The sequence below is a fragment of the Lipophrys pholis genome, assembly GCF_963383615.2.
Source record: "Lipophrys pholis genome assembly, chromosome: 22".
In the NCBI taxonomy this organism is placed as follows: Eukaryota; Metazoa; Chordata; class Actinopteri; order Blenniiformes; family Blenniidae; genus Lipophrys; species Lipophrys pholis.
In genome coordinates this window covers 7,429,582-7,451,692 of record NC_137644.1, presented here as the reverse complement: position 1 = coordinate 7,451,692, position 22,111 = coordinate 7,429,582, and the positions used below count along the sequence as shown (strand labels likewise).

The 22,111-nt window shown below is 42.4% G+C and overlaps 1 protein-coding gene across 1 annotated transcript; it reads left to right on the top strand.

Moving 5' to 3' along the window:
- The first annotated feature begins 5,651 nt into the window (after positions 1-5,651).
- pah (phenylalanine hydroxylase) lies at positions 5,652-21,872 on the top strand. Its single transcript, XM_080492075.1, has 13 exons — positions 5,652-5,853; positions 8,871-8,993; positions 13,724-13,907; positions 15,696-15,784; positions 16,387-16,454; positions 17,130-17,326; positions 18,074-18,209; positions 18,347-18,416; positions 18,521-18,577; positions 19,814-19,909; positions 20,121-20,254; positions 20,332-20,447; positions 21,379-21,872. The coding sequence occupies exons 1-13, from the start codon at positions 5,782-5,784 to the stop codon at positions 21,420-21,422; spliced, it is 1,386 nt and encodes a 461-aa protein (XP_080348201.1). The 5' UTR covers positions 5,652-5,781; the 3' UTR covers positions 21,423-21,872.
- The last annotated feature ends 239 nt before the right edge of the window (positions 21,873-22,111 follow it).

The window sequence follows — 22,111 nt, the reverse complement described above, 5'->3', positions numbered from 1 at the left end:
TTCTGTTCCTCTACTTGTTCAAGAGGAATTGTTGTTTTTTTTCTGTAAAAGTCCCTCGAGATGACTGTATTATTGTTGCCGCTATATAAATATAAATTTGATTGAAGGCACTGTAGCTCCGACTAGTGTTGGGAGGCGGAATGACAGATGAGCAAACTTGTACAAGAATAGAACACCAATGTCATTTTTCTGGTTCGCGTGCATCTCTAATGTTCACAGCTGTTTACTGTATTCTGAAACTGAGGAGGCCATTGTTGTAGTTTTTGAAGTTATGCATGAATGAATTTGTGGATTTAATCAGCTTTGCTTTTTGAAGGTGCCTCTAAATGCACACTGAAAGTTGATTCAGGTCAGTTTCCGCCTGTTTTTTGTGCATTTTGTCCTATTCTTCAGTGGATCGTAACGTCGAGTTACCGGACTCTTCCTACTTTTCCTCCAAACTGGCCGAGGTGAGCGGCTGATCCTGGGAGCGGTGCTGTCAGGACCACGTGGTGAAATAGTGACTTCCCTGGGTGTAAAATTCAATTATCCAGCGGGCGAGCGTGTCTGAGCGTGTCTGTTGTGAGCGGCGGGCGCACGACTGCCCGTTCCCAGCGTGCGACAAGGGGGTTAAGGACCACAGAAAGCCGTCCATTATCCCGGGTGAGAACGGCCCATGTGGCTGGCTGCACGGCCCCCCGCTCTCATTCACTCCCCCTCCAACAACAAGTTTTATTCTCTCCTCTCCCTCCCATTCTGCCCCCTTCGTCTTTCCTTTTCTTGCTCTCCAGCTCTCAGAAAAGAACCTCCACAATGCTGCTGGAGCGCTGAAGTGGATTCTTCAGCACCCCTGTGGATGGCACACATGTGGAAGTCCGTCAGCTCCACCATTAATCAACGCCGTCTCATGAAAGCCCGATTAAGAACCTCGCGACTCTAAAACCGATTATCATCTGTAAGCACCCCTGCTACTAACGCTCGGCGACAAGGTTTCTTTCTCCTCCAAAAGAAAAAAGAAGTTGGGTCATCGTGACCGACGCTAAAGCTGATTTTTCCTCGGTGAAAACAGCTGCAGCGAGTTGAAGAGCTCGTTACGTTTAGAAACAGGCTTTTTTTATACATGTAAATTGGTATGTGTGTTTTGAATGTTGTCATATGTCTTTTCCATTGGTGCGGTTGTTAATCGTTCCGGCCAATAGGGGGCAGTGTAGCATCTTGGTTTCATGTGGGACAAGGTTTGTACGTGTGCAGAAGAACCATTTAAAACAGCCGTGGTGCCCATGACCAGTAGCACCATTTCCGTCGTCTAAATGGGAACCGAGCCAGAGTGCTTTCAAAAAGTTGCCTTTTCCCAGTTTCTATATTGAAGTCAGAATTTTCAAAAAGTTGCATTTTCAGTGGCTCTAAGCACAGTTGTCGTGTATATGGACACCCAAAATGCAATGCAAGTTTAGCATTTTCACTTGAAAATGGGGCCTCAGCATTCGTCTCCCTCGTATCTGTTTCTAATTTGTTACCTTATGTGTTCAACTTTGCAACTTAAGTCCTTCTTGAATGGATCACACATCTGAAGCGTCTTTGTCCTGATGTCCAGGTGAGGTAACATTCGTCAAGTCTAAACTGACCCGAGTAATACTGTTCAAAACTGCCCCCACAGGTCATCAGGGGTATTACTCTGTTTGCTACAAATCCATAAGGTCCCTGAAAACAAACGACGCTACACTTACCATGAACACAGAAGGAGGACAGAGGCTCCAACTGTGAATTCAGCGTCAACATATTTGTGCCTTTAGGCCCCGTTCACACGGCAACGAATACGAGTGTATCCGCAAAACTTTCTTCACTTTTGCGGGGGTCCGTTTACACGACACCAGTGTGTGGATCCACTGTATCCGCAAAGTTTATATACCGGCTCCGAAGGTGGAAAGATCCTGTCACTATTCCAGAGCTCTATTGTGAGTCTTCGTTGGCAAAATTCCTTTGTGCCTTTCAACGTGCAGAACATCATCTCACACGAACATCACTAGACTCGGTGTCTCTGGTGGGTTCTCACACCTTTGGGTCACAGAGTGTAAACCACATGTAGGATTACCCAACAGGTTTACATGCTCCTACACCTGGGGTCCGAGAGGTCTGGGTCGGGTTAATCTGAGAGTTCAGTTATAAAAGAGACTCGCTGTGACTTTATAAGACACAAAAATCATTGTGAAAGTCAAAAGTACTGACTACAAAGATATAAGATGAGTATTTAAAGCTTCAAAATGACAACAAAAGACAAGTGTAAGCTGAAAAACACAAACAAAATGCATAAATGATAAACTAAATGACTATTAAAAGGCAAAAATAGGCATCAAATGCATTCGACATTTAAAAAAAAAAAGCTGGATGCAAAATGAAAATTAAAGAGTAAAATGACCAAAAAGACACATAAAAATGACATGAAGCATGAAAATGATGACAAAATACAAGAGTGACATGAAAGCTGAAGCAAGATGTACAAAAGAGATGGATACTGGGAATTAAACACTAAATTATTTAGAACGACAGAGAAAATGCATAAAACTGAAACAACGTTGAGAGAAGAGATGCAAAACAAACACAAAAGGACAAAAATATGCATAAATTATGTGTGTGTGTGTGTGTGTGTGTGTGTGTGTGTGTGTGTGTGTGTGTGTGTGTGTGTGTGTGTGTGTGTGTGTGTGTGTGTGTGTGTGTGTGTGTGTGTGTGTGTGTGTGTGTGTGTGTGTGTTTAACAAACCTACACTGCCCTCATGTGGTCACTATGGATCACCTCACCCTGTATCATATCTTCAGCACTCACATTAGTTCATTTTAACTCGTGACACAACCAGAAGTTCTGCTTTTGTATTGACAGCTTTCTCATCTAAGATTTTTGAAACATGCTTTATAGATTAAGTTTTATGGACACTTTAAATAACCACTTCTTTTATAAGAAAAAACTGATAACTGTAATCAATTACTCATTTTTAGTAACATACACGACATTCCTATTATGTTCAGATCTCAGGTCTGTATCATGTATTACTTAAAACTGTAAAAAATTGTATCGACTTTACACAAAAAAAACTCAAATAATGATAAAACAGCCTTTGAATATTCATAAATTATTTTGCTATCATTTTGGTTTATGTTTCAACATTCGGGACATACAAAGAATAAATACTTCATGTTTTGACTATTACATCTATTACAGCAGGTTTCACCATTTAGCTGTAATTTTCAGTTGTACATGTTTTAATTATTAAGGAAATTTGTTGTTTTCCCCATTTTTTATGGTAATGTTCTTAACTTTAATCCATTTCTGTTGTTTTTGCAATTTCAGACATTTTTATTATTTTCGCTGTTTTACTGATTTTCATTGCTTTAGCCATTTAAAAACGTTTTCATTAAAAAAAAAAATAAAAGTTTTTTAACGGATGAGCCTTTCGGCTATAACGGTTTTACTCACTGCTGTAGCCATTTTAGCCACTTAGCTTACATAGTTTTAGCAATTTTAATTGTCAAATCCATTTTGCTGCTTCACAGGTGAATGACAACGAAGGTATATCAATATCTATCTATTTTGCTTATTTCTTTCCACTCTGGTCTGGTAACCTTGCGAATAAATCAATACAAAATAAAGTCCACAACAGGAACAGATTGTCTTCCTTTGCAAAGAGCAAATCTGTTTTGAGGATCCAGGATCCGTGTCACTGAAAGCCTCAGAACAAACAAACAAGAAAAACAAAAAAAGAGTTCACAGTGTGTATGTATGAGTGACGTGCAGTGAGGTTCATGGCTGCTGAGGCACTGACTCCATCAGACTTACTAATACATGAACCCAACCAGATAGGTAAATAGATTGCTGGGCTTCTTTGCTCTTGATACAGCCACTGCAACCCCATTCAGACCAATCGCTAAAGAAGATGGATGAAAGTTGAGATGTACGAAGGCAAACTGAATAAACATATCCACGGTAAAAAGAACATCATTTACTCACCAACACATCAGGAAGAAAGGAACTCAAAGTGATGAAAGAAAGTTTAAAAATAGTGAAAAGAGTGAATGAAAACAGTAGAGAACAACAGGTGGCATCGACTGACTGTAGTCAATGCAATGCATATTTCATTTAAATAAAAATAAAACATGGTCTTACCTTTACTGGGAATGGTGGACTGACACTGGTGGAGCAGGATCTGGTTTTAATGGAGTCAAAAATAAATAAATAAATTTAAAAAATCTGAAAATCCTGGAGATCACAGGAAGGAACCCAGAGACACTGGAAAGCAATGCAAGCAGGAACACAGACAAACCAACAACCAGAACACACAGAAGACACAGAATATAAACTGCAGCCGCCAGGTGAAGACAATCACCCACTCAGGTGAAACACATCAGGACAGGGAGCAGCAATCACGCACGAGGAGAAAAAAAAATCAAGCAGCCTGAAACCACAGACAGTCTGAGACTTCAAAATAAAACAGGAAATGAAATGTGCACCGAGACACTCCTGCTCAGCTCAGCTTCACACTGCCACATCTGTCACTGTTGCCCGAGTCTGTTAGTCAGCCACCATGATGTCCGGTTGGTTATCCAGCAGCTGTTTGTCAGTCTGGAAGCTGAAGTCTGGTGGTGGTCCAGTGGTGGTCCAGTGGTAGTCCAGTGGTGGTCCAGTACTGGTCCAGTGGTAGTCCAGTGGTGGTCCAGTGGTGGTCCAGTGGTGGTCCAGTGGTAGTCCAGTGGTAGTCCAGTGGTGGTCCAGTGGTGGTCCAGTACTGGTCCAGTGGTAGTCCAGTGGTGGTCCAGTGGTGGTCCAGTGGTAGTCCAGTGGTAGTCCAGTGGTGGTCCAGTGGTGGTCCAGTGGTGGTCCAGTGGTAGTCCAGTGGTAGTCCAGTGGTGGTCCAGTGGTAGTCCATGCCATGTAGGGGCTTGTCTCTTCATGTTACCTGCTCCTCCTCATTCTCATCCGAGGCGTTCACTCAGTATCTCATCTTCATGAGGTATTGTTGGATGTTTTATCTTGGATAGTGGCGATAACACTAACTGTCTCTTCTTTTCTCTTAGTGTCTCAGGATCCTTACTTTGGTTAAACCCTCCATGCATGGTGAGGATCTTTGTTATTTTGATGTCTGTGGTTCCTATCTCTTCCTTTGTCAAGCTTAAGAGCCCAGCTGGGTATCTGATGACTGGCAGCTTGTACATGTTGATGGTTCTGATCATTCAAACGACTTGTTTCACTTCCTGGAGGTATTTGGTCCTGGTTGACTTCCTCGCTGCCCCCTCGTGGTTTTGATTGGTCTGAAGGATCCCTAAATACTTGTAGTTATCCTGGAAGTCACAACATTTATCTCTCTGATTGGTCGACACCTTCAGTTCTGGACCATCCTCCCTCTCTTTCATACCATCCAAACACAGTTGTCTAACCCGAATGACATCACTGTACGCCAATGCCATTCCCCTAGATCCTTGTGATGTGGATCAGTGAGTCGATCACTGATATCCACAAACACACTGAGAAAAGTCCGTTCGTAATTCGACCTATTCATCTCCTTAAACAACCGAAAAGAAACAGTTTTCAGAACCAGCAGTGAACCTTCACAGCAGCCTGCCGCTACAACAAAAACCAGATGTGCCATTGTAATCTGTTTCACAACAACGTCCCATGACAGAGCGGTGCAGAGGGGGTGTGGCGTCATGTGGCCGCAGCTTTTATAGACAGGAGCTGCACACAAAGCTGCACCCAGAGGCTCCCAGGCTCAGCATCAGCACTCGCACAGCGCTCGGACCCGAACCCGCCCCAGGATGGACGCCGCATACAAGAGGGTCAACGGAGACCACGGCCCCCAGCCAGACACAGAGGAGCAAGGCACAGGGGTAAATCTGCTTTATCAGCACCGCAATGTTGAGGATTTACATCAGAAATCTGGTTTTCTTTGGAAGGATTGTCCACTTTTTCTGTGGTTTTGCAACATCACCGCAGAAAACACACTGAATGATACTTCATTGGCTCAGCTCCACGAGTGTTTTTATACTTTACAATAGCTAGAGCTGGAATATTCCTGCAGACAAAAGCAGAGCAGTGCAACAGAGGGTAGAAACCAGCTGGATTACAGTGAAGTAATATTACAAATATGACAGACATAAAGCTTCTTTTACATGTTTCACACAGGATAAAACCTTTATGAATGTTTTTAACAAGAAAAAAGTGACTGTTCTGAACTATGATTTCTCAATATTCAGGATCAGTTTTCCAACAACAATCTCTTCACTTTGGCTTCACAGATTGAGTTTTTTAATGTGTTCAAGTGGGAAAAAAATATCAGATTCATTCATTTAGTTACTTTTTAAGTGAATTACAGTGAATGGTGAAGAGCAACTATTAAATTAAATCAAATATAATTGCATTCATTTCTTTGTGAAGTCATTCAGTTACTAAAAGTTACTTTTTGTATTGAAATGCATAAAAAAATGTTGGAAAACTCAATAATGACATTGGAAAAACGTAATCCAAAAAAGATTACAATTTGTCAATGATACGGAGGTCCGGAGACGGAGACGGTCACTCCAGAACCTTCCCTTTATCCTGCTGTCGCCGGTGACTGGTCCACTTGGCCTTGTGTTTTGGATCGTTGTCACGTTGGAACGTCCGAGTACGTCCCATGTTTTCCTCCAGTCTTCTCTGATGACCTGCCGCGTTCATCTTGTCATCCACTTTGACCGAGTGCCCTTGTTGCTCACACGTCCTCAAAACATTCTCTGATTCTCCGTGTTTCACGTGTGCCTTTCACCATCGGCCTGTTTGACTCCTCGCCAAATGGCTGGATGTACGGTTGTTGCCAGAAAGTTAAATTTTGTTCTCCTCACTCCGAATGGCTTTGTTCCATTAAGGCCCTGTCCACACCAGCCAAAACAAGCTTTTTTTTTCTCCCATCCACATGTCACCATAAAAATGACTCAAACTGCTGTAGTACATATGCCACGCCTATAGGGGGCGAAAACAATCATCACATTCAAGAAAGCCAATATCTGGCAATTAGTGAAGCGACGGGCATCAGTATCTTCTGCAGCTCGATCTGGAGCATGTAGTCCGCCGTAGTTAAGTGACGTCACGGAGAAGGTCACGGCGTTATCGGGTCGAGAGGCGGGGCGATGACATCATCGTTTTCAGCAAATGTACATCTCAAAGTCAAGGCGGTGCTTTCAAATTTCCCTACTCTGGAACCCGTTAAAAAAATAATAATTAGAATGTTTTCAGGGTCCTAAAACGCAGCATCGTGTTGCTGATGGGACTGAAACCATGTGGTTCCATGAGACAGCGGTGTGGTGGGGACAGGACAAGCCTATGAGCTTTGAGTCTCGTCTCGCTGCTCTTTGATGTATTGTAAACCGGACGCTTTGCTTCCTTCTGGCGACTCGACCGCGCAGCCCGTTCTTCTCCAAGAGCCTCCGACATCTTGAAACAGCCACCCATACAGTCCAATGTCTTTTCTTTTTGCCTTCCCCCTCGACTCTGAATCCAGAAACGTCCTTTTACACACACACTGATGTGTGTGTCCTCACACACGCCAGGTGAGGACGGTTACCTTTAGCAGCCAGTAAAACACGTTCGCGTCAACGTGTGTGCACGTCATCAGGTCAAACCCTCCCGGGTGTGTAAACCTCTGATCAGGGTCATTTGTCTGGTTTCTGTTGTTATCACGATGTAAAGACATCTGAAGGGACCTAAACTTATATAAACTGTACAAACACCAAAGTCAGATGAGTACTTGTATTTAGTTACTTTCAGTTACCTGATAGATTGTGTCAGCTATACTTTAGTACATCTGGAATTACAGTCTACTTAAATAAAATAGTTATCCAAAAAGGCAACGTGATAATAGTAATCGAGTACTTGTAATTACTTATTCATTTTTTTATTCAAGTCATTGTAATTTGTTAGTTTCACTACTTTACATGTAAAAGTAGTGAAACTACTAACCTGGTGTAGTTTGTATTGAAGTATGTGACACAATACTAAGTTATACTAAGTACTTAGTTACTTTCGCCTGTTGATTAAAAAAGGGTCAAAGTAGATTACGTAGTACAATTCATACTGTATTTTCCTATTTTATTCTATATATTGATTGCATGTATGATATATAAAATAAATATGTTAAAGATTGAAACAATAAATGAATAAATTGATCAATTAATATAATTACACATGAAAATACTACTCATTTACAGTAATCTAAATACTTGTAATTTGTTATTTTTGACGAATTTAGAGTAGGTTACATGAAATGATGACAATGTAATGCTCCCTCAAAATCCAACCTAGTTACAGTATTCTGAGTATTTGTTATTCTTAGAAGTAGCTGATATTAGTAGATTACTTGCTGTGAACTGTACTTAATATTGCATAGCTTCTGAAAAAGTACCACAGAATACTACTTGATTACAGTAATGTGAGTAATAGTGACCTGTTACTTCGTCTACTATGGAATACAAGGTGTACTTTAATCCTGATAACATTTTATACACCGTCTGTTAATGTTAACAATAAATATTTGTTTACAAAATAAAAGAAGAAGTGTTGTGATCTAATTAGTTACTCTCACACAGTCTAGAATATTCCAGAACAGCAGGATTGAGTTTTCCGTCGCCTCGTGAGCTTCAGAAGTTTGTTTTCTCCCTCGGGAGGTTTCGCAGCGTGAAACAGACGTGTGAGTGAAACTCCTCAGACGCTGCCAACGTCTCGCCGTCACGGCTTCAGGGCAGATTCCACGCTTTGTCCTCCACATGTGGCCGAGATCAGATTTTACTACTCCGTCAGCTTAGATGAGGATGATGAGGATTAACTGGCATCGGTCCTCCTAAAGAGGGTCTTGTTTTGTTTTGTCGTCTCACAGAGGAAGAGGAGAGGCTCCATGTACCTGGAGGAGGAGACCAGCAAGAAGTCGGAGGTGATCTCCTGCTTCTTCTCCCTGAAGGAGGAGGTCGGAGCGCTGGCCAAGGCCCTGCGGCTCTTCGAGGTAAACTTCACCGACACCACTTCATAATGAAAAAGTGAAGGAACTGTGGGAAACAAGTTCAAGACGACTTCATCTCAAGTCACAAAGTTGTTGGAGATAAAAACTCCCGTGAGGTGAAATGGAAAAGGCGTCACGCAGCCGACATCAATAATCAAGTGTGACAAGATGAGATGTGATGAGATCTCAAGCTTTGAGTCGTTACAAACGTACAAAAATGTTGTTTTGTTTTGTAATCGTCACATTTTAAACTGAACGTAAACAGATCGGATTAGAAACAACTTCTTGATGATCCCGTTTTATTAAATGATCGTCTGTTTAGGATTCAGTACGAGATACTTAAATGGCAAAAATATTCTTTATGATTATTGCGATTAGTAACGGCTCCACTTTGTTTATTCTTCGTTTATTCCGTCTCTTTCTATTGTTGAAATCAAGTCCGATTCTTCCTGATGGCGACAAACGATCTCTCTTCAACAATCATTTCAAAGAGAGAAATGTACACACCTTTCTTGCTCTTTTGTTGTTGTGTTTTTTTGTAAACAATTCCCGAAACTCGGCCACGCCTCCCGAGCAGGCGGGCACCTCGGGCAGGATCTGATTGGTCGGAGCGAGAGTGCGTAGAAACACAGTGTGTCGTTATTAGTCGGTCTTTCGTACTTATACCGCGATAAGGATTTATTTGCATTACGACACGTTCAAATCCTTTTCATGGGATTGATGCGATCGCAGTGCAATCGCACGTTTGTTTGTTTTGTTGGGGTTCAGTTTTTCACGACCCTCCCGTGACGGAAGATAAACAAACCCGACTTATCGCCTCGTGTTTGTGCATCACTTGTGTGTAAACAGGCCGGCGGCTCTTTGATCCACTGAACCAGCTCCTCTAGAGTAATAATCAAAATAAGAATAATCATTTCTTTAAGCTTGTTGGACTGTATGTGATCCGATCGTTGTACAACCACAGAACATCACAGAGCTGCAGCTACACTGCGTTTGGTTATTCTGATTCCTGACTGCAACATCGACAATTCCACATTATCGGAGATGTCAGTGATTTTCTTACCAAAAAAAGATGTGTCAAATGGCAAAATAAGATCTATTATGTGTGATTTAACACATTTATATAAAACCCGAGGGCGAACACGGGTGGTTGTGATCCATGTGAGGGAGCAGAAACGTCACTGTCAGCGCCGGTGGACAGATTCTGATCGATCACATCGACTACGAGGAAGAGAATTAGAACCTTTAGAATGCGTCAATACGTTTTCCACACTGAAGTAAACTTGGACCCCGTTTACACCTTTCAAGGGAAAACGCAGAATTTTAGCATTTTTGTTTCACAATAGTTTCATGTTTTGAAAAACGATGTCCGTTTCCACGGAAACGTAAGAAAGGTTCCTCCGGCCTCCGGCCATTGTGCACATGTGCAGCAGCAGCAGCAGCAGAAATACGCAAAGTTTCACTTTCTCACTTGTAAACGTTTCCATGCAAACGGAGCCAAAGTCATTTTTGAGTAATTGAAATTAATAACTAGTTTAAAAGTGTTTCAATAAACACACCAAGTTTCTACGTTTTTGTAAAGTATGGAGTTAGTTACTTAGTTAGTAGTAGTAGTAGTAGTAGTAGTAGTAGTAGTAGTAGTAGTCTTTATTTCGAATTTGTACAATGCAATTAAAAAAAATAAAAAATAAAAAGAAAGTACTTAGTTTGCAGTATCTGCCCCAGACTATGATGAGCCTTTCCTGTAACTTGGCAGAAGTAGTAAAACTTTCAAAAAGAAAGTGACGTATGTGTGATCGAGACGTCGGTTCAAGTTTAATTGTGCGAATGGTTCCAACCATTGGAAGGTTGGATCACGAGGTCCTCGGTGGAGGCCCGGAGTGTGTACGTGATTTGTCCCAGTGAGCGTCCATCGATCGGCAGGACGTCCAGCCGCCGCGCTGACAAGGTCCAAGTTTGTTCTGCTTGCAGGGAAAACACGTGAAGCTTCTAACATCTGTGAGGAAACAAACATCATCCAGGAGACAGATGCTTGTGTGTTTGAGTTCTGCTGAGTCATGTTGTTCTGCCTCATGTGGGTCTGGGATCGATCGGCCAAACACACACAGCCGAGCTGCAGCAGCAAACATCAGGATCCTCTTTGAACCTATGAGCGCCCATTCTGCTGATCCTCCCCCTCTCCTCCCTCTCTCACCTCACGCCCCGAAACACAAACACGCACACACACACACAAACAACACACACACACACACACACACACACACACACACACACACACACACACACACACACACACACACGCAGTGAATTCCCTGCAGCCATGTGCTAACGTTTAGCTTCAATTAGCATGCTTGACCTGCGTGTTTCATTCACAAAGTTAAAACCTGCAGTGTGTGTGTGTGTGTGTGTGTGTGTGTGTGTGTGTGTGTGTGTGTGTGTGTGTGTGTGTGTGTGTGTGCACATGTGACACGGTGGTGTGGGTTTTCCTCCTGACCTTGACCTCCCCTCCTCTGTCACCGTGACAGCCGGGTCGCTGTAAACGGCGACGGCTCACAGAGGTACAGAAGTCTGGCAAAGTGTCGCCCGCCGAGTTTCAGGATTTAATCTGGGCCGCGTTAAGCCGAACCCGCCCGGCGCTAACATGACACTGAAATATTCCATTAATGTGCACATGAGCAGCAACTTCAAGGTTTTCAGATCTTTGTCTGAGCACAGCGACAGATTTTCTACAATGAACTCACGCCGAACAACAGAAATCTGCCATTTCCTGTGAATTACGTTCTAATTCTATCACATTTTGTGACTTTTGGAGACGTTTCTTCAAATTTGATCTCTTTTGTCATGACTGATGTAGAAAGTTACTGTAAAGTACCTTAAAGTTTCAATGTTATTGTTGCTATATAATTAAACTTGACTCAAAAGACAAGGGGAATCAATAACAAATAATGGAAATAGTTCATTCTACTTAAAGCATAGAATTCAATTCATATGTCATTTAATGTATTTTTATTTATAATTTAATTTATATTGCAAATCATTTCATCATTATGAGATAAGTCCAGTAATTATTTATAATTAAAAATCCTAAAAGTCTTGTTGCCCATTTAAAAAGCCTCTAAACTCAATCTACAGATATTGATATTGACAAAGTATCCGTATTACTTTAATTAAATGGTATTTCTGGTGGGTTTTGCTCATTTATGTACATTTTAAGTCATTAAATTATTAACATATTGCAATATTATTAATCATTGGTTTGTATGTTAACCCTTTGTCAGGCACACGTGACCATATTTGGTCAGTTCCACTATTGTTGCTGTTCTAAGGCCTGTTTACACGACAACGTTTTCAATTGAAAACGCAGAGCTTTGGTTGCGTCTGGAGCGTCCGTTTACACGGCAGTGGTGCTCGGAGTCAATGAAAACCTTTTGCGAACGCCTCCCGGGGTGGCACTTTTCGAGAACACTCGGCGGAAACTGGGGAAAAAAACGCAACTTTCCCGGTTAACTTTTCATGGTCGCGGGAAAACCGTGTGGAACCTGAAACACTGAAACACGCCGTTAAAAATGCAGAATGGGATCCAGATGGAAGGAAGCGGGAGGCCCTGCGGCCGCCCTTCCTTCACTCGGCCTATCGTAGACAGAGATCAGCATCCTCCCTCTGCCTCCCCTCGCCGTTACATAAATACAAACACATTTGGATGGGCGTTAATGCACGCTGATAGCCAGGCCTGTCTGCACACTCAGCGGAGTCGGGGCCTGCAGGCGAAAAGCTCCTGGAAAGCTTCCAGGAGCTTTTCTAATCATGCAACACATAGAAAAGTCACTTCTTTATCTTTTATGAGCCGCAACATAATATGCAGAATTCTCTCACTGGGCAAAGTTTGCAGACACTGAGGTCAATGTTACTTTCGACTGGCTGCACAGCGCCCTCTGGTGGCTGAAGTGAAGCAGTGCTGCACATGTAACGGCAGTAAAAAACCCTTAATTACTGTCACTTTAAAGTATTGATTTAATCCATTTGTGTAAAATATCTACATTTAAAAAACATGTCAACATAAAACAATGCGTAGTCAATATTGATATAAAATGGAATATTCTAATGTTTTTGGCTACGAACATGCAGATCTACAGTTTTCAAGTTACAGTGTTTTATTACATCAAGTTACTTATGATTAGCAGTCGATGTAAATATACAATAAAATGAACTAACTTAACTTCCTAAGACACCAACTAATTTTGTATTGTAGTCTAGACAACCTAAAATAATGTCCATATATGTGGACGCCAGGTCCCGGAAGGTAAAATGAATAGAAATTGCTTAAAAACCATTGTCTTCGGTGAAGATTGCTCTTAACAAATTGTAAAAACAATAATCCAGCCGACTGCTGCACAACCCAAAACAATGTCCACATGTGTGGACACCAGGTCCAAGGAGGTTAAAGTAACTCCCAGGTAAAAATACTCCAAGATTTTCAGCTGCATTTGGTTAATTCTATATAAACTCTACATTTAAAGTTAATGATATGACAGGATGGTAAATAGATAGTAAGGTTATCAAAAGTTATTAATATCTGTTCAAATTGTGGACCTAATCTTATATTTCCAGATGCAAATGATCTTGCAAATTGATTTCTACTGCAACGCTGATGATTTGAAAAGTGGCGGTGTAATTCCGTGACGGACGTTGTGCTTGAGGAAGAAGATATTTACCCCTGAGTCTTCCTCGCGCAGGACAAAGGCATCAACCTGACCCACATCGAGTCTCGGCCGTCCCGGATGAACGGGGACCAGTGCGAGTTCTTCATCAGCGTGGACTCCACGTGCTCACAGGCCCTGGACGAAGTCATCGACGGCCTGCGCACGCAGATCAGCGGCCACGTGCACGAGCTGACCCGCAACAAACAGAAGGACACAGGTAGGTGTAGGTGTGTGTGTGTGTGTGTGTGTGTACACAGTGAAAATAACGTATGTCAAACCCCCAATCTCCGGCACAAACTCAGCAAAATAAATAATTACATAAATAGAATTTAGAAAACATGAACTAAAAACACCTCTTTTATTTGGACTGGACTGAAATTGTAGCTTTGTTTACGTGTAAGAGAAATGAAAACACAGTGAAATATCACCGTGTTTTGCTACGTGGAAACGAGGCCTGAGAGAAAATGGATAAAATTCAACTGCCACTGAAAAAGGCTCCACCTCGGTGTAAAAAGGGAAAATGCAACTTTTCTGAATCGTTAATATTTATAGAGTAATGTCCTGTGATCACGTGTTTGTGTGTTGGTTCATTTCAAAAGCAAAGCAATAGCACCACCTCGTGGCCAGGCATGCTAACTACATCCACTTGAATGTTTAAAATGTGACTCCCACTGGAGTTAAAAAGTCAGAGACCATGAACGATGTGACTCAGCGATAAACCCAGAAGTGTCCTTTCTGAGAGCAGCACGGCGCCCCGACCCCCCCCCCCCCCCGGAGCCAGACTCTGTAATGGACAGGCAGCGTCGCCGATGAGATGGATGGTCCCTCGCACACATCGACACCCCACCCCCCCTTTATGAGTTGTTTCCAGAATGACATTAGTTTAACCACTGAGGACCAACAGGCCCGGCGGGAACAGAGGGGCTCTGTGTGAGACGGACCCTCCGCTCAGGGTCAAGTGGACGTCCTGGTCTGGAGCCCGGCGCGACCCGGCGGGGCCCGGCTGTCTCCGCGGGGCCTCGGGCTGGACCACACTGCACAAATGCAGATTAATGATGGGGAGACCCCCCCCCCCCCCCCCCCCTCGTAAATCTGCATGAATGAGCAGATGCCCCGTCATGTACGGCTCTGCTCAGCGTCCAAAACATTAAAAATTTAAAATCCAGCAGGAAAAACACATCAACCAAAAGATTAATACCATTTGTTTCTGTCTGAGACATTTCTATCTGTCAAATACACAACGTGCAAACTGATGTAGGAATTTAGATTTACACGTACAATACACGTTTATTTAAAATATGAATGGTTTTTTTACTTTGATTTTATTAGATTTTTATTTGATGTAAATTAGCACACAGACTGTCTAATAATAATAATAATATTAATAATAATAATAATAATAATTGACCTCAATTGAGATTTATTTATTTAGTGTTTCATTGAAAAAAAAAAAATAAAAGACATTTTATACATTTGAATTTGGGAATCAAAATGTGATATTTTGCCTCTTTCAGTTATCATATATTAAAAAAGTTATCACATTCTGATTGTTGATATTAACATAAGATGTCAACATATTTAGAGCGACTATAAGTTTATTTTTTCTCGGTTTTTATTTTTTGAGTTTGGGATTAAATATTTAGTAAAAGCAGCTACAAATGATCTTTGTTTATTTATTTAACTTTCATTATGGCTTCATAATAGTAACACAAAGATGTATAGTTAGTAATAGTAACTATATATGGGTGTATTTTTTCTCAGCTTTCTTTCGTTGAAAAGGTAAATATTGGTGAGATTAAGATTATATATTTGGCATCTGCCACTAAAAACTATGAAGCGATTTAAATTTTTCAGATGATTGTGTCAATTCTGAACAAAAGAAGAGGATAATCCCTTTTTTCTTTATTTGTTGGCATTGAAATTGTTACATCATTTGCAGATGAAGCTATAAAGGTGGGATTAAACCATAAATTAGGATTGTTCACTGACATCATCATCGTTACAGTGCCGTGGTTCCCCAACGACATCCAGGACCTGGACCGCTTTGCAAACCAGATCCTGAGTTATGGATCCGAGCTGGATGCGGATCACCCGGTAAGACCTGACTCATCTGTGTGTGCGTGTATTTGTGTGTGTGTGTGTGTGTGTGTGTGTGTGTGTGTGTGTGTGTGTGTGTGTGTGTGTGTGTGTGTGTGTGTGTGTGTGTGTGTGTGTGTGTGTGTGTGTGTGTGTGTCAGTCAGTGTGTTTTGTGTGCGTCCACTTAGGCCCACGCTCACCTCAATGAAAAGCCGGCCTGCAGTCTATTCTAATGGAAACTACCTGGACGCACAAATTGATGTCACTGCTTTAATTGAGCCCCCCTGCAATTATAGATAATTGCCCCTTTTTGCCACCGCCATTAAAGAGGAACCTATTCACCATCAGCTGAACAACAATCTACAAAGGCTTCATTTGAATATGCGTCTGCGTGCTCTTGTTACACACGGAGTGCATAATGCTGTCAAAGGCCACGGGGCTTAGCCTCCGCAGAGGATTTCCACTCTTTGATTCAGCTGCAATCAGGAGATCTAACGTGGCCTTCCTTTGTGTGTGTGTGTGTGTGTGTGTGTGTGTGTGTGTGTGTGTGTGTGTGTGTGTGTGTGTGTGTGTGTGTGTGTGTGTGTGTGTGTGTGTGTGTGTGTGTGTGTGTTTCCAGGGCTTCACAGACCCAGTGTACAGAGCTCGCAGGAAGGAGTTTGCCGACATCGCCTACCACTACAGACAGTAACTACTCTCTCTTAAACATATTAACATGCATTTACCACAACACCCACTATAAGACCACAACACACACTAAAAGACCACAACATACACTAAAAGACCACAACACACACTATAAGACCACAACACACACTATACGACCACAACACACACTAAAACACCACAACACACACTATAACACCACAACACACACTATACAACCACAACACACACTATACAACCACAACACACACTAAAACACCACAACACACACTATAACACCACAACACACACTAAAAGACCACAACACACACTATAACACCACAACACACACTAAAAGACCACAACACACACTAAAACACCACAACACACACTATAAGACCACAACACATACTAAAACACTCTGAAAGACCACATCACACTATTAGAAAAAAACACACTACGACACACAATAGAAGGCTCAATACACACCAAAAGACCAATAAAACACACTAAAAGACCTCAACTTTCACTGTACGACCACAACACACACTAAAATACATCAACACACACAAAAAGGCCACTAAAACACACAAACACACGCACACACACCTTTCTGTGAGTTATTCTTTAAAATGTCAGCCTATTATGCATGGAAATAAAATACTGAACATGACATGTATAACATGAACATTAACTCCGGTGTCGCCCCGGTCCCAGTGGCCAGGCCATTCCTAAGGTGGAGTACACGGAGGCGGAGCGGGCCACGTGGGGCACCGTGTTCAAGGAGCTGAAGACCCTCTACCCCACCCACGCCTGCCGCGAACACAACCGGGTCTTCCCCCTGCTGGAGAAGTACTGCGGCTACCGGCAGGACAACATCCCACAGCTGGAGGACGTGTCCCGCTTCCTGCAGTGTAGGTCCCGGCCCGAAGGGGGCGCCCCGACACACTGAGGCCCTGTTTACACGACAACGTTTCAACGTGAAAACGCTCCGTTTTGCTTCGTGTTTACACTGTAGTGTTTAGAAAGCAACGTCTCTTTAATTGGCCGTTCATACCGGCTGCGTCTCCAGAAGGTGCACGCCTCGGCATTAGTATTACTCAGGATTGTTACGTTACATTATGGAATGCGTATCGACGTGAACCATGAAATGCAGTACGAATGGAACCGCCTGCACAGCCGTGGTCTGCGTCCGAGTCCAAAGCGGTCTGTGGACACGCAATGTGGAAAGTTTGGAAGAGCTTTTACACTGAAACTGCTGAAATGCTGCAAACGATGCAGTTAGCATGTTGGGCCACTAGTGGGCGCTGATTTTGAGTCAATTTCTCACAAAAATGTGTATTCTAAATAGCATAATTAACAGCTTTAAGCTATTTGCGAAATCTGAGTTTCTTCTCAACATTAAAAAGAATAAAGTCATGATGGGAAAAGGCCTCCCCTGACCCCGCCTGAAGCTCTCTGCTGCCCCCCGGTGGAGGCGTAAGGCGGGCGCCACACACTTTGAACCCTCCATCTCTCAGAGTCGCTGCTTTAACCACCAGTACTCATTTCTGTACATTGTTCTTTGTGTGTGAGGGAAGTACAATGTCTTAACCTTTATTCAACAAGGACACTCACCATCTTCCTCCTCTTCCTCCTCTTCCTCCATCGTCTCTCCATAGCCTGCACAGGTTTCCGGCTTCGCCCGGTGGCCGGCCTCCTCTCCTCCAGGGACTTCCTGGCCGGGCTCGCCTTCCGGGTCTTCCATTCCACGCAGTACATCCGTCACGGCTCCAAGCCCACGTACACGCCCGAGCCGTGAGTGTCGTCCTCATCGTGTCGTCCTCATCGTGTCGTCCTCCTTGTGTCAACCTGTGTGACCTCTGTGTGACCTCTGTGTGACCTCTGTGTGACCTCTGACCCGTTAAAGAGCGTTCTTCTGCTCCCCCATCCAGGGACATCTGCCACGAGCTGCTCGGACACGTCCCGCTCTTTGCTGATCCCAGTTTTGCTCAGTTCTCGCAGGTGTTTGCAAAAACAATCCTTAATAAAAAATATATAATTTTGTGAACTTGTTTTATTTTTTTAAAAGGTTCTAACCTCGCTTGCTTCCTTTCTTCCTCATCCAGGAGATTGGCCTTGCATCTCTCGGTGCGCCTGATGAGTACATTGAGAAACTTGCCACGGTGAGTACAGTTTGCGACAGAAAAACAAAACCTGCCTTCATTTGCATTTCTGGAAAAAAAATGCTCTTTTAAAGGGATAGAAAATATTAAAGAGTGTCTTTCCATCATAAAAGAGCCTTGAACGCTTCATATTTAGTTAATTTGTTCACACTCAGCAGTTTTGTGTTCGGTGCCTCATCAGAGCGTGCTCATCTTATACTTGGGAATGTAAAATGTAAAGACTTGGAAGTGAGTAAACACCCTCGTGTGTCATTTATACTAAAGAAAATCAATTCAGAAACAAACAGAGCAAAATGACACACATCCATATTATGAGTCACCACGTCTACCATAAATTAGATTAAAAGATAAAAGATTGGCTAAACACTGTTGAGTACCACTACTCCACTTTGTTCGGTATGATTTATATTAAAAAACAATCTTAAATAGGACTTTCTAAAAATATCATATATTGGATCTGCACTAGTTTCTGTGCTTTCACTGTGCTCTTCTGAATCTTCAGTAATTCAATATAATATATTTAGATTAATTATTTTTGTGGGTTTGAAGCTTTTCTACACGATATATCTTATATTTCTAACTTATGTTTCCATATCTTGTTTATAGTGTCTTATCATCTGGGATGATGATGATGATGATGATGATATTGTAATAAACAAAGATAATAAACAAAATAAAATAGAAATAGCTACAACAACCATAATGGTCATAATACCACAAAAGAAAATCCACTATGCAACTATCAAATAACAAGGAAAAATACACAGAATAATTCAAAAATATATATTTACACATATATTATAGCTCTATAAATAGAAACTTCATCAGGCCTAAAATGATTTCGTTCTTTTTCTCGCCTTGATACTACTTATTCAAATAATGGTTGTTTTTTTTTATGATTTGATTTATGCAAAGTAAAGCCAAAGAAACCAAGGAAATGAACAGTTTTTGTGTGTTTTCAGTTTAAAGACAGAAAACTGTGCTGCAGTTAACTGACCGGTCGACTCACACATGTGACATGAATAAAAATAAATCCTTAGTTCAGCCTGAATGGTGTCTAATTATTATTATTCAGCTTCCTGAATGGGGTGTGTGTGTGTGTGTGTGTGTGTGTGTGTGTGTGTGTGTGTGTGTGTGTGTGTGTGTGTGTGTGTGTGTGTGTGTGTGTGTGTGTGTGTGTGTGTGTGTGTGTGTGTGTGTGTGTGTGTGTGTGTGTGTGTGTGTGTGTGCGTTCAGGTGTACTGGTTCACGGTGGAGTTCGGTCTGTGTAAGCAGGGCTCGGAGATCAAGGCTTACGGAGCCGGTCTGCTCTCGTCCTTCGGGGAGCTTCAGGTGAGTCAAGCAGGCAAGTGGGTTAGTGGTCCAATGTGTCACTGGGGCCCGGCAGGGGGTGGGGAGGCGGAGAGGCGGGGGGGATCCAGGTCACACCTTACATCAGTGGAGGATGTTCACTCCACAAATCCACATCCAGGCCGGAATCATGCTGCACTTCCTGTTTACTCGCAGACGCTCATTGAGAAACAAACAAGGGCTTTTCTTTCAGTACTGCCTCACAGACAAACCCAAGATGGAACCCTTTGACCCCGTCAAGACCAGCCTGCAGAAGTACCCCATCACAGAGTACCAGCCCGTCTACTTTGTGGCCGAGAGCTTCGAGGACGCCAAGGAGAAAGTCAGGTAAAGGAACGGGAGCGCAGCTTTGCTTTGGTTCAGGACGCAGCCTGAAACGGAGTCTTGTTGGTGGCCTGTTGCAGGAAGTTTGCGGGCACCATCCCCAAACCCTTCTCGGTGCGCTACAACCCCTACACCCAGAGTGTGGAGGTGCTGGACAACACCCAGCAGCTCAGGAACCTGGCGGACAGCATCAACAGTGAGCGACAAAACAACAATGCAATTTACTCTCATAGTGTTGATCGATTCTGGATTCTGGACGTGTCCGTGGTCGTTTTCTTCTCTTACCTTCTGCCTTGTTCTGTACATGGAACACGTTTTGTCTTTTTGTCTTGTTTCGTCTTATAACCTAACATTTCTTCTTCTGTATTGTCTCCAATGATCTTGTTGCGTCTCGTCACGTCTCAGCGCCTCACGTCTTGTCTTGTCTTCACTTGTTCTATGTTGTCTTGTCGTCGCCTCTTGTTTTGTCTCATAACTCATCTTGTTCAGTCTCATCTTGTTCTGTCTCGTCCTAACTGACCTTCTGTGTCTTGTTTCTGTTCCTTCGTGTCTCATCAGGTTCTGTCCCACCTTGTCTTTTCCTGAACTATTTCTACTTAATCTGTTTTGTTCTAATTTGATCACATTTTGATTTCTTGCTTTGCCTTTTCGAAACTGTTCTGTCTTATCTTACCTGATCTCCTCAGGTCGTGTCTTAACTTATATAGTGTATTTATTTATGTATTGGTTTGTTTGTATGTATGATACCAAGTTTATACAAAAACTATTGACCCGAAACACATGGAATTCTTTAGGGACGTCAAATGTTGGATATCAAATTAACTCACATTTATTTCTAGAGACTCGTGTCTCATAATCTGAAGCCTGAGACGTGTCAAACTGTCCCGCCCCTGGTCGTGTCGCTGGAATCACAGCAGCCTGTCCAGTCGCTGGATTCCAATCGGGCTCTGATGGGCCTCGTTACCGCGCGACGGGCTCGCGGCGTGCGCCACGTAACAGCACTATTTCTGTCGGCTTACCAAAGAGGATCGATGTGTTTTCACTGGCAGAGGAACTAGAGCAGAAAACACGACGAGTACTCCCAGACATTATATGTTTCTGGTTTCTTTTTTCATTCTTTATTCCAGGTGAATTGGGGAAATTGTGCGAAGCCCTGCGGAAACTGGAGTGAGCTGCACATGTCGCCGGAGGATCCCGTCCTCCTACTTTCATCCCGTCTTCCTTTACTTCCTTTGCTGTTAGCTTTAGCATGCCTGCAGATTAGCTTCCCTTGTATTCAAACTCGAGCTACTCTAGTTACCCGACGGCAATGTTTCTGTAATCCAGCAATTAGAAGCCTGTATTTCTAGAGAATGGTCTGTTATTTTATTATTATTATTATTATTACTATGAAAAGACTGTTGCGTCCTGACGGAAATGTGCCTGTGAGAGATGAAGAATGTGTCAATACTTTAACTCGACAATATAACCTCTGTGAATTTAAGTCTTTTTTTTTTTTTTTTAAACATAAAAAATATGGTGACAAATCAGCTTTTGCTTTGATTTCACTCAGATGAATTAAATGTTTTGCATATGCATGAAACGTTTTAATGAAACAAATAAATTTCTTTCCTATAATGTGCATTTTTCTGATTTTTCTGCATCACATGGAGTCAAATCCAAATCAAAACAGCATTACCGTGTTTATATAACAGCACTTTTCATTACACAAGTAATGAAGGAAGTGTGTTTACATCTGGGGGGGGGGGGGGGGTCAGGGGGAAACCTTTTCCTAGCATCAAGTTCTAATTTTAAACTTAAACTCTTAATTCTTTTATCAAAACGCACAGTTAGAATTGGATGTAGTTCCTATAAATCCAT